The sequence below is a fragment of the Clinocottus analis genome, unplaced genomic scaffold (assembly GCF_023055335.1).
Source record: "Clinocottus analis isolate CAN_PGR_092001 unplaced genomic scaffold, fCliAna1.0.p SCAF_6, whole genome shotgun sequence".
Taxonomy (NCBI): Eukaryota; Metazoa; Chordata; class Actinopteri; order Perciformes; family Cottidae; genus Clinocottus; species Clinocottus analis.
Genome location: NW_027176218.1, coordinates 11,259,905 through 11,276,227, shown reverse-complemented (window position 1 = coordinate 11,276,227; position 16,323 = coordinate 11,259,905). Strand labels below are relative to the sequence as shown.

Here is a 16,323-nt window from a genome sequence, read left to right as displayed (position 1 = left end):
CATTTTAGACCACTAACATATCACAGTTGTTAATGATCAAATGGTTTTGTAATCAAAGGATTTTGAAAAAAATTATAATGCTGAGCCACACAAAACAAATTGTTGGATAGCTGAATGTCTACAAGGAAATATAGTTCACCCAATACATAGATCATCCCACCTTCAGCTAAAAGCGTAATTACAAGTTCATCAGTAAAAACCTCAAATTTATAGTCAATGTCATATATTTGAAAATATATGACATTGTAACTGGTAATTGTGAGCTTTAAATCCTGCAACATAAAGTTTTACAAACTGGAAGTTAAAACGCAGATTACAGAATGCAAACTACTATGTTAAAATTATGGCATTCATTCCACATGTCTGACATGCAGGTATCATGTATGCCATGACACGTTTTGTAGTTTTATGAGGGATTCCATTATTTTGTGTATCAGAAACCATTGGAATTTTTCCTCCAAAATAAATGTTCAGGAATGATTATTGGACTGAGTGCACACATTTTCAGCTGAGGTTTGAAATTATTTAGAACCTTTTTGCTTGAAATCCATTTCTCACCCACAATGCCACTTAAACCGGTCCATCCGCAAGCCCTTCAGATAATTGCTCAAAAAAATCGGACACAAGGGAAAGCAATCAAACTGGGTCCACTTATACATAAATACATCATAATTTAATTGACGTAAACAGACAGTCGGCAACACAACCTTATCCGCATAATATTACATCTTCATTTTCACTCGGTGAGCAAAACACTTCTCCTCGTTACAATAATTTCAACTAAGCAAAAGAACACACAGATGAGAAGATAGAGACTTTATATGTCTGTGTAAACATCTATGGGAGATGGACACACACTCACCATGATGATCCTGATGGCAAATGAGACTATGGCTGCCTAAAGAAGCATCAGGCACTACACAGACATAAATTAGTACGAAAACAGAATATCGATCAAATAGGTCCTCGTCTTACCCTGAGCTCTTCTAACAGCCTTTCTGACATTAGTTTCAATCAGAATATTACCTGTTCACAGTACGATACTTCGAGTTGGACGGCTCTATCGTACCGAGCTTTAAGGCCACCATGTTCTTGACTTCTCTGAACCTGGCTCGAGGTGCATAACGTGTGTGTGTATTTCTGTGTGTATGAACACGCAGTTGGTATTCCAGGTACCAGAGCTCATAAAGGGGATGGTAGGTTAAAGAGAGAGGAGGGTGGGGGTTGAGGAGGGGGGGGGGGGCTTCCGATCTCTCCCCTCATTGTACCACCTCTCTAGCTCCATACCAATGCTTTTGAATGAGAGGAGTTTAGCTGCACATGTTCATAGTGCTCTCCATTGCCCTGAGAAAATGAAAAAAGACATTATGTGTATAGTCTATAAAGACTTATCAAAGTGAGATTTATACAAGTGCAACATGATGTGACTTACCTTGGATGCAATGGCTTTGAGTTTACCAAGTAGAGAAGGTTTTGTGTACACGATTTCATCCTCCATGTCTCCCTCGTTCTCTCCTTCCATCACAGCACAGCTATCAGCTCCTGGCATCTCACACTCCTTATTGGCAGATATCACCAAACGGGAGTACTTGTACTCCAACCTAGCAAAAAAAACAAGTGACAAAATTAAATACTGCAGAAAAAAAATAATGTTGTCATCATGAATGTTGATAAAATGTGTGATGTGAAAAAGGAAACAATCGCAGAAAAGATGGGATCAAAAGGCGAAAGTTTGGAGGAGATGATGAGTTGAAGGAAAAGCGAGAGCTGGTGGGACATTGAGGATGGAGAAAAAAGAAATGAAAGTGATGTCGTTGGCATGAAGGAGGAAAAGAGGAAGTGGTGTGGACTTGAGAGGGAGATAAGTGGCACAGGAATGAAAGAAACAGAAAGGGGAAAGGAGGGATAAAGTTAGGAAAGAATAAAAAAAAGAAGTAGAGTAGTAGGAAAAAACAAAATGAAGGAAAGAAAGAAGGAGGTATATAGACAAAAACAAAAAAGCTTGCAGGAAGGAAAAAGGGAATTGTACCTTTTGTTCTTCTTCCAGAAGTAGCAGGTGAGCGAGACGAGCAGCACTGCAGTGAAAGCTCCCATCCCTGCACCGAGCCGTACCCAGAACTCCATACCCTCACATGGCAATGTTTTCTTTTCAGGCAAGGTCAGACCTCCCATGCACAGCTTTGGATCAGTCCACACATACAGCAGGTCCTGAGGAAGAACCCACACACACATTTAGCTGCAAATAAACCAAAACATACACTGAATGCGCACACATTTGCCTTACATATCATGCTGTCTGTAAGTACTTAATATACTTTAAATGGAGTGGCTTTACTCCAGCACACTTTATTCAATGAAACACTACTAAAGTGCTAACTTTCAGCTTTAAGAGGGTTTGCATCCATAGTGGCTGAAGGAAGGGGGTTATGAAATAGGCTTTAAACACTACAGTCAATAGGATGTGGGTGTAAACACCTTCAAATTAAAGCTGGCGGCACATTGTTTCATTTTAAAACCATTGTGTTTTGCTCAAGAACCAAAACAAATCTGTCCTCAAACTTGTGCAACGCGCACACACACACACGCACACACACACACACACACACACACACACACACACACACACACACACACACACACACACACACACACACACACACACACACACACACACACACACACACACACACACACACACACACACCTGGTGTCCTCCCTTGCAAGCGCCCTCTATCTGATGGTAGTCTCTCTCTGTGCATGTAGGGCAGGCTCCTGAGCTCTCCCATAAGAAATTAAAGGTACAGCCATCACATGTTCCTGCAGGGCACCGACTGTAATAGCCAAACACAAGGGGTCACCTCTACAACACAGCATACATCGGGGTTACAGGAGATTGTAGACGGGGAATCAGGGAAACAGTGACACATGTGGTACCTGGGAACGGTGAGCTCTCCTTTAGTGCTCCTCTCTGCATTACAGCGAACTGTCACCACTGCGCTCCGACCTGACACACAAGATGAGGTCGGCTCCAGGGACCTTAGCAAAGGGAAAAACAAAAAGCAAAACATAACCTTAGAGCACAATGTTTATTTCAGTTTGATTTTTTAAATTGTAATATTAAAATTATCGGAGGTACCTGTAGTAGAAGTTAACATCAGGGACTTTCTTGGTGGTTTGAGGGTACAGCTCTGGACTCGCCCTTATTCCCTCAAGTGAACTATCAACCGTCACTCCTGTTAATAATATACAGAGAAATTATCTTGTAATGTGTGTATGTACAATTAATGCATCTTTGATTTTCTCTCTCCTGTAACATGAATGTGATATAATTTGATCAAAGACCAACAAGACCAAAGCAATAACAGTAGCATAAAAGACACCAAATGAAGCTCTCCACACTATCACTGCATCTTATGCTCACTAACCAACTAATGTGTCAGCCAGGTTAATGGACTGTGAGGCGAGCGCTGTGTGGAAGCCTCGTCCAGTAGCTGGGATTATTGTTGACTGACAGATGAAGGTCTTGACGGCATTGATTCCCTCCCCTTTCTCTCTCTGGGAGTCAGTGATGGAGAGGTCTGTTACATTGTCTGTGCATACTGCCAACTGACCCTTAAATTGAAAAAAAGAGCAAATATTAAGATCATTGCATTCATACACACAAATATTGTATTATATTGACTCTGCATGTGTGTGTATGTTTTCATCTCATCACACCTTTCCTCCACACAGGCCGATTTTGAAGTGGTGGAAGTACTTGGTTCCTTTGGAGGTAAAGCTTGGACCGATCATCAGTGATCCTACAGACCCGAGGAGGCTGAAGTCATAAGTCAGAGTGGCATTGCCATCAGTGTGGGTGAAGTGACAGTCACTGTAACATAAACTGTGGTCCTGTAAAAAAAATAATTAAAAAACACATGAACACAGGTATATGGTTGTGCTTATATGAATCATTTAAAAATAATTTCCCAATAGTTTGATTCCTTTCCCCATTACAAAGAAAAACTAACTTTGTCGCTCTTGCTGGCCGGTCCACAGGGTTTGCAGGCATCCAGGCCCGGCGTGGCATGAGGTACGAGGTATGTGTTAGGGGGACACTCTGTGCACTGGCTGGTGCGAGCGTCAATGTAGTGTCCAGGGGGACACGGCACACACGTGGAGCTGGAGGGTTGGGTGCTGAGGGCACAAGCCCGGCAGCTGGAGGCCACCCCATCGACCGCGTTACTCACTGAGATGGAGTAGATTCGCACCACATCGTTGACGTACCGGCGTACCTGAGAGAGACAAACAGGTACAGAACAATGCTGCTTATAGGGGCTGTGGAGCTTTTGAACTTTTTTTTCCTAGAGAGTCTAAGCAAAACCCTGACATATGAGTGGATCGCAACATACAGTATTGGTACTTTATACAGTTCTGTCCTTACTTGAAATGCCCACGTTCCTGCTAAACAGTGCTTTAAAAGAGCAAGTTAATGATTTAAGCTTCAGCTAAGTGGCCACAAAGATAAGTAGCCTGTTTGTTTGTTTCGTGGTCAGGTTTAAGCATTACCTCAGCAGATAGCATCTTACCTAGCCAACAAAAGGGAGTGTTCAGTGTACCGAGTGTGGGGTGGATTTACGAGGCTGAAGGACTTTCTAGTTGTTGCCCGAATGTGCTCTTAAAAAAAAATTACAGGAATTATTTCAGAGCCGCCTTGTTTCTGGAGATCAAAAATAAACCCCCAAACTAGGTTTCCTGACTTTTTGAAGAACCAAGTGGCCAAATCCTGGGTCAGTGACAAGGCAAGAAACACACAGCTGAGCACAGAGGGGGTACTATGAAATATGTGAACTTGCTGATTGATCGTCATTGATGAAGGGTTTCAGGATTTCAGGGAACACATATTTGAGTAACAACCTTCTAGGATTTTTGATAATAACCAGGAAACTAAGAATAAAATAAAAAATAAAAAACTATAATAAAAAGGCAATTAAAACAAACATTATATATTTACAGTAGTTAACGCATACTTACATCTGAAGGTTGGTTTGTCCTCTGAAAAGCCCATGTGTAGGAAACTGAGGCATTCTGTGTCATGACGTGTGTGTAGGTCTGTCTTTTTTTCGTTCTCTCCCATGACTCTACCACTGTAGTACTCTTCCGGTTTACATCCTAAAGAACAACATTTTTACTCCACACCACTTATATAACAATGTATTTGTAGCAGCAAATATCTGTCAGGGGCTATCTCACCATCATGAAGTAGAACTCACAGTCAGCAACACACACAGTTTCAAATTCAAATGTGGTGCGACCAAACTCCGTCCCAGAATGGCTCGACATAGACGTAGGGAGCCTGGTGGCAGAAAAAAAGACAAGCGAATCAGTCACAGCAAAACAAAACAGACAGCTAAATGATGAGAATGATGCAGACTCAAAAAAACAACATGGCTGTACTTACTTGAAGCCAGGAACATGGATGTTGAGGATGAGATAATCGTTATCTGAGCTCCCAGCTCCACTCTGGATATAGTCACCTGCCACCTCCCAGCCTAGAGGACAGGACAAATCTACATTACCTAACTATTAAAATAATATTTAGATAACATTGACATTAAAAGGGACAGTGAGTCGATGTGGTGGCATCCAGCAGTCTGGTTGCAGATAGCAACCAACTGAAAACCCCTCCACTCACTTCATCCCTGTGTTTGGTTTGTCCGTCCTGGGCTACTGTTAAAACATGAAGGTTCAACCGGCTGACACCATGAAATGAACCATCTCTGTCTGTAGACATGAGGCTCAGTGGTGAGCAAGATTTTTTTTTTTTTTTTAATCAGAGGATCGACGGTTTGATCCCCGGCGGTGCTGGCCCATGTCGATGTGTCCTTGAGCAAGACACTTAACCCTAAACTGCTCCCTTACCTACGCCTACTGAGTGTGAATGGTTGATGATACTGATGTGGTGTGGTGGCTTAGTGTGTGAATGAGTGTGAATGGGTGAATGACGTCATGTAGTGTTAAAGCGCTTTGATTGGTTGGAAGACTAGAAAAGCACCATACAAGTACAGGTCCATTACCATTACCAGTCTATGTCAATGAAAACAAATCAAGGCTTTCAGGTGATTAGACATCAATGAAACATAGTTATGAATATTAGATTCTATTTCTGAAGAACAGTTCAACAATGGGTGAAAAAAAAGCTTATTTATCATCTTGCAGAGGATCAGATGAGAGGAAATCACTTGCAAGTCTGTCTAGTAAAGTTACAGCCCTCTATCTATCTGAGCTGAGACCAGAAGTGTTGCTGTCAACGTGAGGTAGAGGCTCCAGAAAGTTACTGGCCCCGGCCAAGCTAAGTTTACTATCTCTTGGTTTCAACTTCATATTTACCAAACAGACTTAAGAATCAATCTTCTTCATTGACTTTCTTTTGTAAGAAAGCGCATGTTCCACAATGTTGACATGTTACTTTAAAAGAGGCATTCAGAAACAGAATGACCATAAAAGAGAGAGATCACTACTGGACACCTGTGACTTACCATTCATACCATCACATTTGGAGTTGCCAACATTGAAACAGGAGGTCTTCATGTTTGCAGGAAGAATATTCCACCATTTATACTCGTAACCCAAGGTGGGCTCAGTTCCTGCTGGACATCGGTCACATGCTGGGGGATAAACACAATGAATAAAAGTAACTAAAGAAAATCGGCAAGGAGGAATGAAATACATATCAAGAGAGTTCTCAGTACGTTTCATCCCATCAGAATAGGTCCCGGGTGGGCATGGGGAGCAGGTGGCCGTGTCATTGTTATAGAAACCAGGGTTACAGGGGGGGCAGGGCTCCCTTTCTCCCCTTGGAGGCAACGACTCAGCTCCAGTCACAGCCTCCAAACAGATTTTAGGTTCAATCCACTTATAAATGACTTGCGTCTGAAATTACAAAGAGATGTTGAGTCATGGACAAGAAACTGTAATTACAGAATAGGATTTCTCTCTGTATTTTTCACTCACCTTGCCTTCTTGGTCACATGCTGTGTGGATTTGGGAATAATCCTTCTTTGAACACGGAAGTCTGTCCTTACACACAGCAGATCCCTCCGCTTTTAAAAGGCAAAAATAAAACCACATGAGCAAAAGAGAAAAGAAATGTCTATCGTGTAAAGATATAATTCACACAGACCCCTGCTAATACTGTGACACTTTATTATTAATAAGTAGAACCAATATGCTCAAACACACTGCAGAGAATTAAACATAAAAGCCATGCTGCTAAATTACTAAGAAAGAGAACCATTCAGATAAAATACAGGCGAGTGAAGATATTAGAAAAATATGTGATGCAAGATGTGAATGCAGACAACGAATAAAAGAATAGTAAAAAATGGTGTGCTCTTGAAGAAGAGCACTTTGGTAGGAGATTAAAAACACAGTACTGAAGCACATGAGTCATACAATATGCATCAAGAGGTGTACTGCATTAAATATGTAATATGTTCTGAATATTCCAACCGTCTTACTATCACTTCTCAGAGACTTTTCTAAAACAGGACACACACTCACAGCATCATCTGAGGAATCTTAGACATGGAAATACTTTATATTACAGCAAGTCAAAGAAAGAGAAAGATAATTTAATTGAATTACTTTCATTTAATTTATTTAGACCACATCAAAATTTAAAAAAATGTCAGGTCAGTCAACAATATTTCTTATAGTTATTATAACTAATTTACTACCTTCGGTTGATTTGGAGCAGGGTCTAGAACAATAACTGCCTTACATGGGCAAATGTATTCTAGTAAATCCCTGTTGAGAAACATACTAATGTAGATCTGCAAGCATAGTACATATAGCCCTGTAGAAAAAGCATATACAAAACTAAAATTGTAACACGTAAGTAACATAGAGGCTTTATGAAAAATACATGAGCACACTGGCTACACCCTGTGCCAAAATCTGTGCCAAACACTATGACTCCCTTGCGATCACACAAGTCCTCCACACTAAACAAACCACTGTGTTTCTCCTTCTGAAGTTTGACTAATTTGGCAGAAAATAGGACAAACTCTCGTTCCATCATGTGGCTGTGTTATGTCTCTGTGAGCAGCGCTAATAGCAATAAGGCTACACTGACGTTACAAAGTTTGGTTTCAAAGATGAAACATGCAACATACCGTGTTGTTGTGCAACATATGCACCTCTTCTTGTGCGTGTTCCTACCTGCATACTGAGTGGTAGTGTTACAATGGGTGCAGGAGCTGGCCCCGTGGCCGGCGTAGGTGTCCCGAGGACAGGGGTCGCATGCAGTGGATCCCGGGACTCGGCTGAATGTCCCCAGCTTACATGGGAAACACTCTGATGTGTAGGCCACTCCTGGGAGGACATTAAAGAATGAGAATGAAACGATAAATCATTGTTTATTAAGTGTATTGATTTGTTGTTGATTACAGGGAGAAGTTGGGAATTTCTTACTGACCTTCGATTTGAACATTTTTCAGCAAAACAGGCTTCACCCCTTTAGCCCTCATCAGGACGCCACCTGTCCTCCAGTACAAGATGTTGGTGCCAGATTTCAGGTTCACCTGGAATACATATGTTTTCATGTCTCATCAGTCAAGTTGTGCCAGTGTGGTAGTTAAGAGAGCACATTTAAGTCAGGCTTTACTTTATGTAGCTAATTAACAAGATATGCCAGCTTAAAGTAACTGATGACATATATTTTTATAAACAAAACTTGAAATTATGTATGTATGTATGTATATATATATATATATATATATATATATATATATATATATATATATATATATATATATATATATATATATATATATATATACATACATATGATCACCATATTAAATAATGAGAAAAGATATATGAAACTAAATGTTAATCATAACCTCTAAACCAAAAAAGAAATTAATTGAATTGAAATCAAACAGTATTACTCAGCTTGTTTACAAGATATGTAGTAGAGGGGGATCTACAGAGAAAAACTACAGTATGAAGTGAATCTTTGGATGGATGGGAAAAACAACACTGAATGGAAATGCTATTGACGCTTTCAGTCCATGAAAAATGTATGAACCCTTACTGATTGGTTTGGGTGACACTCAAACCGCATTATATTTAGAAAAAAGCAACAAAACTGGCAGCTGCAATAACTAAATTGCACAAATTCGTAAGATCGGCCCAAATGCTCCTTCACTGCATATGATCATGTCATGTAAATGGGAAAAGCTGCACTATGAATAATCTGGAATCCTGTTGATATCCACCCATTTCTTGCTACTACACTTGAGTTTAATACATTTCTGTTGGTAAAGCGAGGCCAGCTGCCAAAGATGTGTCCTTTCCAACTATTTTTTATCTTACGGCATGCAACACTTACCGTGTGGGTTGCCCATTCACCATGATTGGTGCGCTTGAGCCACTTCGTATCAGCAGACGGATCCATCTCCTGACATTGGTCATTCTGGATCTAAACACACACAAATATTCAATCTCCATCAGCTGAAACTCTCGCCTATTGTATGGCAGTGTGGTGTTTTATGACTTCAATATTCATGATGTACACCCTCATGCATTACCCAATAAAAAACATGAAAGTGACTTGTTGTCTATAGGCAGAACCGTGTTTTGTTTATTGAACAATACAACATCTGTCTTTCATAATTGAGAATAAATAAAAAAAAGTGGCCTCTGTTTACTGCATATCAATTGTAAATCAATATTTCCAGCACACATGGCTTCAATTAAACACTAAATAAGGGTCTCATCATTTGACTCGGCATTGCAGATGAAAGCACAGGTGCAACAATCTTTGTTAGTTATGGCTCTGTTATATCTAAGCAGTGCACCATGTCAGTGAGCACAATGCTGTGCATGCCGGCTTTGAATTCAGCCAAAAATATTAGGTTTTTTTTTTGCTATGCCCTGTCAGCGTGCCTGTCACGAGAAAAGCCTACTCAGAGTCTCGTATTGGTGGGCCGTCAGGGCCTGCTAAGCCTTTTCTGCAGGCCTAAACAGAAACTGATGAAGCTTTTTGTACAGAGGGTTGCGGAGCATCTGGTGAGTTAAATGTTGCTTGTTACTTTTTTTACATCTGCAGTCGTTTTTAAATCATAAACAAGCAGTAGCGCTGTTGTTGCTGCTGGTTGAGCCAGCACTAGGGCTGATCCCACGCCTCTCCCCTCAAGGTGCACAGCTGCACCGGTTATGTTACGTGTGTTGGTGTGTGTGCTCGCATAGTTTCAGTGCCGCGGTTTTGTTAGATTGTTTTGTTATAACTAAATGTGACTGGTTGTTAATTTGGACTAAATGACGCAGCAACGGCGAGGTTGGACGCTTGCTCCATGGAGCGGCCGCGCACACCGAGCCCCCAGCACCTCATCTGACAAAAAAAAAGGTTTTAAAAACTGCTTTTTTTCTTCTTCTGCAAAGTGGTTAGAATAGCTTCGCAAGTCGGTCCAGATACCCCGCGTGACCTCCCTCTATGCCTGTAATAGTAAAAAAAATAAAAATGAACGCGGTGTGTAGTGAGCAGCATCACATCAGCCCTGTTCTTCAGAACCTCCACTGGCTCCCCGTCCCACAACGCATCCATTACAAAATCCTTCTTCTGACCCACAAAGCCCTTCACAAGGCCCCGTCCAACCTCACCGACCTGCTCCAACACCACACTCCATCCCATCAGCTATGCTCCTCTAATGCCAACCTCCTGTCCATGTCCCATAGGACCAAGCACCGAACATGGGGTGAAACGCACAAACATGGACACACAAACAGCATCCACTTCAACAGCTATTTCGATAGACAAAAAAGACAAAAGTAAAAAGATAAAAAGGAATAAATATTTGAAACTCACAAAGAACTCAAACAGCAAGTTGTTGTCTAGATACTGGTACTCAAAGCTGACAGAACCCTGTTTCTTCAGATGAACAGCATAGATGAGGGAGACCGTGCATTCATCCCTGTTGGACTCCAGATAGTTTCCTTGAGGCACCCAGGTAGAACTGCAAGGAGAAACACATATAGTTGATTTGTAACACGCAATCCCAATTTAGTTTTTTCTCCCATCCTAACCACACACCTGTTGCAGGTGAGTCTGTCGTCTCTGTGAGGATTGTACTCCATTGAGGTTGCCAGGCTACTGAATCCAGCTGGCATGGAATCCCATTGGTCGAAGCGGATGCCGCTTCCGAGGGAGTAGCTTCCTGCTGCACACGGGGTACACTCCTGAGCCGACATCTCGAGGAATTCCCCGGCCTTGCATGAGAAGGCTAGAGGAAACCAAAGGGCATGGTACAGAGGGGTGGAAAGAAGAAGAACACAAGTCATTTCCCAACCGTCTTTGAAGTCTGCTGCCAAAATTATGAACACAATGTAGAACGGCACAGACTGACGCCATGCAAATCACTGCCACATTCAGTGTAATGTAGCTCCAGTGATCAGGGAACTTAATCCTTACATCCTGTTACACATTATGTCTCTCTCAGTGCTTTTTGCTCTCCGAGCAGCCCTCATGTCTTTCGCACCTGCCAATGTTTGACAGCGTCAGCTTTTCCTCATACCTGAGCTGGTCAAATGTCATTGTGATGCCTCACCGTGCTTTAAAAACAACCAAGGCAAAATGTGTAGCCGTACACAATTTGTGTAGCACGTGAAAGCAGGTGTATATTCATGTGTGCAGAGGGAAGTGCTTGTTGGTGTGATTGGAGTTCGTATAGTTTGCTGTGGTCACATAATTAAAATAATTAATTGGTGACAGTTAACTTTTTTAACTTGGCCTCTTGTGATGCCTTACAGTGCAATGCATCATCATATATAATCATCATATCTAATCATCATCCCGTCTAATCAAATCACCATCATATCTAGTGGAAGATGTGTTGTCCAATTGCTATGAGGTCAGGTGTTCTTACAGTGAAATGTGTAGGAGTTTGAACAAGAAGGAGGAAACAGAAAATGTCAAAATAACGAAAGGTGAGGTATGCAACATGAAGAGGAAAATAGCTTCAAGCAATGTGGAAGGAAGGGCAGGTCATTTCACCATCCTGATCTATTCATATCGTGAGAAACGCTATAGCTGTCCATCAACATGCACCTAATTCTGTGTTATCTTTTACCTTGGAAAACTATGATGATCTCAGCATGTGTTGTGACAGCGCAGGACAAACCTGTTCCAGGGAAGTCTAACTAAAGAACAAACTTGATTGACGACCTTGAAGGAAATTAGTGCCCTTATTATTAAAATCTGCCTTCCCGACTCTGTCATGAAAAGGCCAGTTTCACCAGGATCGAGATGTCTTTGAGCACCCTCCTCTCAACAAAAATAAGTATTTAACTATCTCTGTGACTCACCTTGTACTTAGCAGACCTGTTCCCATGGCAAAACATTAGCACTGATCTGTAATGATTATGTATATGGCCTATGAATAAGGGTGTCCACTCAAAAGCCCGAACATTGTCGACCGACTATTAAATTACTTTATTCTATTCATTTATCACCAACATTTAGTGCTGTTGCTCATGTGAAAAATGTTCCCTTGCCAAATTTGTAGAAATAGACCAACTATCTTTTTATTGTATTCATTTATCACCACATATTACAGCCATACAATTACTGTGATCGTCTACATGGTCCTATCAATGATTAAGCAAAAAGCAATGAAGTGACAGTGTTTTGTTCTGAGAGCATTGGCCTCTGGCTTTGCTCTGTAGTTTGTTTGGTGAATTTCCAAATAGGGTCAGTCAGGTTGAAGTGGCGGAAATTCCTGGCTACTGATAAGAAGGTGAGCTATACTGTACACATACATACACATCCTCTCGCTCTCTCACATGCGAGCCAGCACAGCAAGGGGAGAGCCTAACCCCATCAGCTCAACAAAAATGCATGTTGTCCAAATCTTTCAACAAAACCGCCACTCTGACCCTGCACAGTGCACAGACATGACATTGCAGCACAGCTGCGCCAGTGACAACCTCTCCGCGCGCAAAGGAGAGGCTGTGGGTAGAAGCACCAGTACCCCCAGGTGCAGCAGCAACAGCAGCTTCTAGGTTTGAGATGGTAGCTACACTGACCAATCACAGCGCATGTTAATGGTCACAAGGGCCCTGCATTTCAACTAGGGTAATATTACATAGATAAAGAGAAGTGAAATGTGATTGGATTAAAAAATGCTGTTAAACAGGTCACAAGAAGCCATACAAGAGGCCTGAAGGAGCAGAGGAACAGATGAAGGCAGCTGTGCAATTAGAAAATAAGCTAATAGGGAAAACATATTATAATACATGTAATGTATTGGTGAAAAACAATTACATTATTTAGAAAAAAAGCTATAACTTTTAATTATAAAAAATATATATATAATGTAATTATAAAAAAGCTATAACTTTGTGATTCTGTTTAGGCCTGCTTGCCACTGGCACACACACACGCACACACACACACACATTACTTACAGCACTCTGTGCCACGTACTGGCTCTGGTAGTCCAGTGCAATCCCCGGGATTCTGTGGGATGGCCACTCTCCACCGAGATCCTGTGCTGTCACACTCTGTGTACTCATAGTAGTAGTCTGTCTGTCAATTACACACAAACAAAACAACTGCATTAGAAATCAGGCGTCACGAAAGTCTTGGACCCAAACAATTAGCACATGTAGGTCAGAGGCAGGTCAGTGAGCACCACAAGAGGCCTGCACCCACATCAGAGTCATCTAATTCAGAGTGAGAATGCATCGGAGCAGACTGAATTGCTCCTGCTGCTGCAACCGGTACTGAAATAAACGTCTGTTACTAGCTGCTCTGGGCTTTCAAAACATGACCGCCTTTTACACTGCGTTATCTCTTAAACCACAACCACACTTTTCCTAAGGATACACAACATACCATCTCCAGGGTGATGGGAACCTGGGGGGGGTAGCAGCAGGCATGAGGCGTTATACCAGCAGCTTTTTTTAAAAACATTTTCAGGATGACAATTTTGACGACCACACGTTATAGTTTTAATCTATCGTCTGATGTAAAAATCCATTGACTTGATGTTCTTGCCTCCCTCCATATTTCCATCCACAGAGGAGGGTGGCCTAATTTCTGACCATTTACATAATGTCGCTCCTTGAGCCAAACCAGATTTTGACACTGCAGCACATGCAGGCTGTTGTTTGGGGAGTCAGACTGGTTTTCAGTGGTGTCTGTGGGTCTGGACATAGAGCTCAGTCACACTGATGATAATGAGAAAAGAGGCAGATTTGAGCTCAACTGCCTTCCAGACTTTGCGAATCTCATTTTGAGAATCTTAAAACCAAGATATCAGCTCAGGTGTCATACTTTGTCATTCCACAACATGTTGCACCATTAAGCCCTTCACGGATGAGCTGCATAATCTCTCAGCCTGTGTGAAAAGACAGATTGAGTCAATAACGTAAAGGAATGTTGCTCCTCTATCTTGGGATCAACTCTCTGCTTTGAGACCGAGCTGCCAGCCTGGACTCGGGAGGTGTTGACTGGAGCCTGACCAGAGGGAAGGAAAGGCCAATCCGTGCAGGAAACTGATAACAGTCTGAACAGCAGTCGAGTAGGTGAAGTTCAACATGCACCAGACCTCATCAGAGATTCGTGTTGTTCAAACGTGTTCTCTTCACAAAGGCAGCTATGATTAAAACGTGCGTTCGTCCTGCTGCAAAGGATGATCAAATCAAATAGTATACCATAAATCCACCCGGAAACGTGTCATCAATTTTTAATCGTAGTTGATGTGGATTACTAACTCGCTGTCAGCGTGTAGAGCCATAGGAGCGCCTATCTGTGCGTGTGTTTTTCCTTTTTAATTGTCATCCCCGTCCGTGACTCTAACAATTAAAGGCGGTTCATTGATCGACTGTGGCATCTCTCACCTCGCCACACAGGCGATGTCCTTTGGTCCCTTCAATCAACCGGAGCGTAGAGAGGATGAGAGCGTAATTGGCGACGAACCAAGCCGAGGACCGCATTGTGGATCATCGAGGGGGAGAAAACAACAACCACGATCCGGGATGGACGAGTGAAGCCGGCCCCAAACCCGAGGCAGCTACCAGTCGACACCTGCTTCTGTCGCCTCTCTCGTTGTAACCCTAAACACCTGCGATTATCCTCAGACTGTGCGCCCCAGGGCTTACTCATCACAATCAAGCGAGGCAGAATAAACGAGTACTTCCGGTTACGGTTTTCAAAGTAAATCTCGCAATGCACATGTCACCGGTTAATGAGTAGGTGGCAGAGGTTTTTTTTGCTTCTTTTGCAATACAATTTTGTTTTTGTCTAGCCTAAACCAGTGTTCATATTGTCTGATTGTCTTAATATTTACCTTTTTGCTGCTTTATTTTGAAGGCGGAGTAGTCTGTTGTTGTTCTCTCTGTGTGTGTGTGTGTGTGTGTGTGTGTGTGTGTGTGTGTGTGTGTGTGTGTGTGTGTGTGTGTGTGTGTGTGTGTGGGCGCGCGCGTGCGCGTGAAGGGAGAGGGGGGTTGTACACCGGGTCTGACGCTCTTCTGACGTTGCTCAGGGGTAAAAAAAAATTTAAAAAAAAGAAATTTAAAAAAAAATTTAAAAAAATATATCTTGTAGATGCGAGAAAAGAAGGAAAAAATGTGGAACATATTTTGAAGACAGCCTGTGTATTTAGATTCGATGCCAATAAAAATAGGCACGTTAACAGTCTCTGTTGGGATCATTGTTGCAAATTTGTTTTGGTCGATGTTGGTGTGAGAATAGACATTTTGAAAAGATGAAGCTGCAGTTCGTCTTTATGTTGAACATATCGTCGGTGAGATTCATTGTACTGTATTGTCCTTAAATCCAAACATTTGCAGTTCACATCACTGACCGCCAGAGGGAAGCCAAACTCTGCCAAACTGCGAGATGGATCACATACATTGCGGTGTTATTTGTCTGCTACAATGAGATCATTCTGTTTGTATCTGAGAGCGCGAAGGGAATGATTTTCATGGACATACATGGTTTATTTACAGCTACAGGTTAGCTCAGTGAGCAGAATGTCCTCCGCTGCCAGGACCTGGTGCTGCAGCAGCAATAAGACAAACTGTATTTTAAGAGAGGTCAGTCTTTGCCTCCTGTGAGTATGAGTTGATTTAAATGAAAGCAATAACAACTGTGCTAATACGGTTTAATGCACCATACAGTATCATGCAGAATGAAATAAGGCAACACAAGCAAAGTGGTATTGGAAAATAGTGTGTGAGTGAGAATCTAAGAACATAAGGCTCTTTCTTTTAACACCATTTATGTCAACCAAGCTTGCTGCCCCAATGTCATTTTTATATTAAGTTCAAATGAAT

The 16,323-nt window shown here is 41.9% G+C and overlaps 1 protein-coding gene across 1 annotated transcript; it reads right to left on the bottom strand.

Annotated features, from left to right (window-relative positions):
* Positions 1–677: 677 nt before the first annotated feature.
* elapor2a (endosome-lysosome associated apoptosis and autophagy regulator family member 2a) lies at positions 678–15,143 on the bottom strand. The gene is made up of 22 exons (XM_068602738.1): positions 14,887–15,143; positions 13,450–13,570; positions 11,078–11,267; positions 10,853–11,000; positions 9,377–9,466; positions 8,459–8,564; positions 8,203–8,355; positions 6,994–7,082; positions 6,732–6,912; positions 6,519–6,647; positions 5,441–5,531; positions 5,233–5,335; positions 5,014–5,151; positions 4,011–4,274; positions 3,718–3,891; positions 3,426–3,612; positions 3,137–3,233; positions 2,935–3,036; positions 2,705–2,831; positions 2,030–2,208; positions 1,433–1,601; positions 678–1,344 (listed from the first exon to the last, which is right to left on the bottom strand). Exons 1-22 carry the CDS (start codon positions 14,980–14,982, stop codon positions 1,276–1,278), a joined length of 3,003 nt encoding a protein of 1,000 aa, XP_068458839.1. The 5' UTR covers positions 14,983–15,143; the 3' UTR covers positions 678–1,275.
* Positions 15,144–16,323: the final 1,180 nt, after the last annotated feature.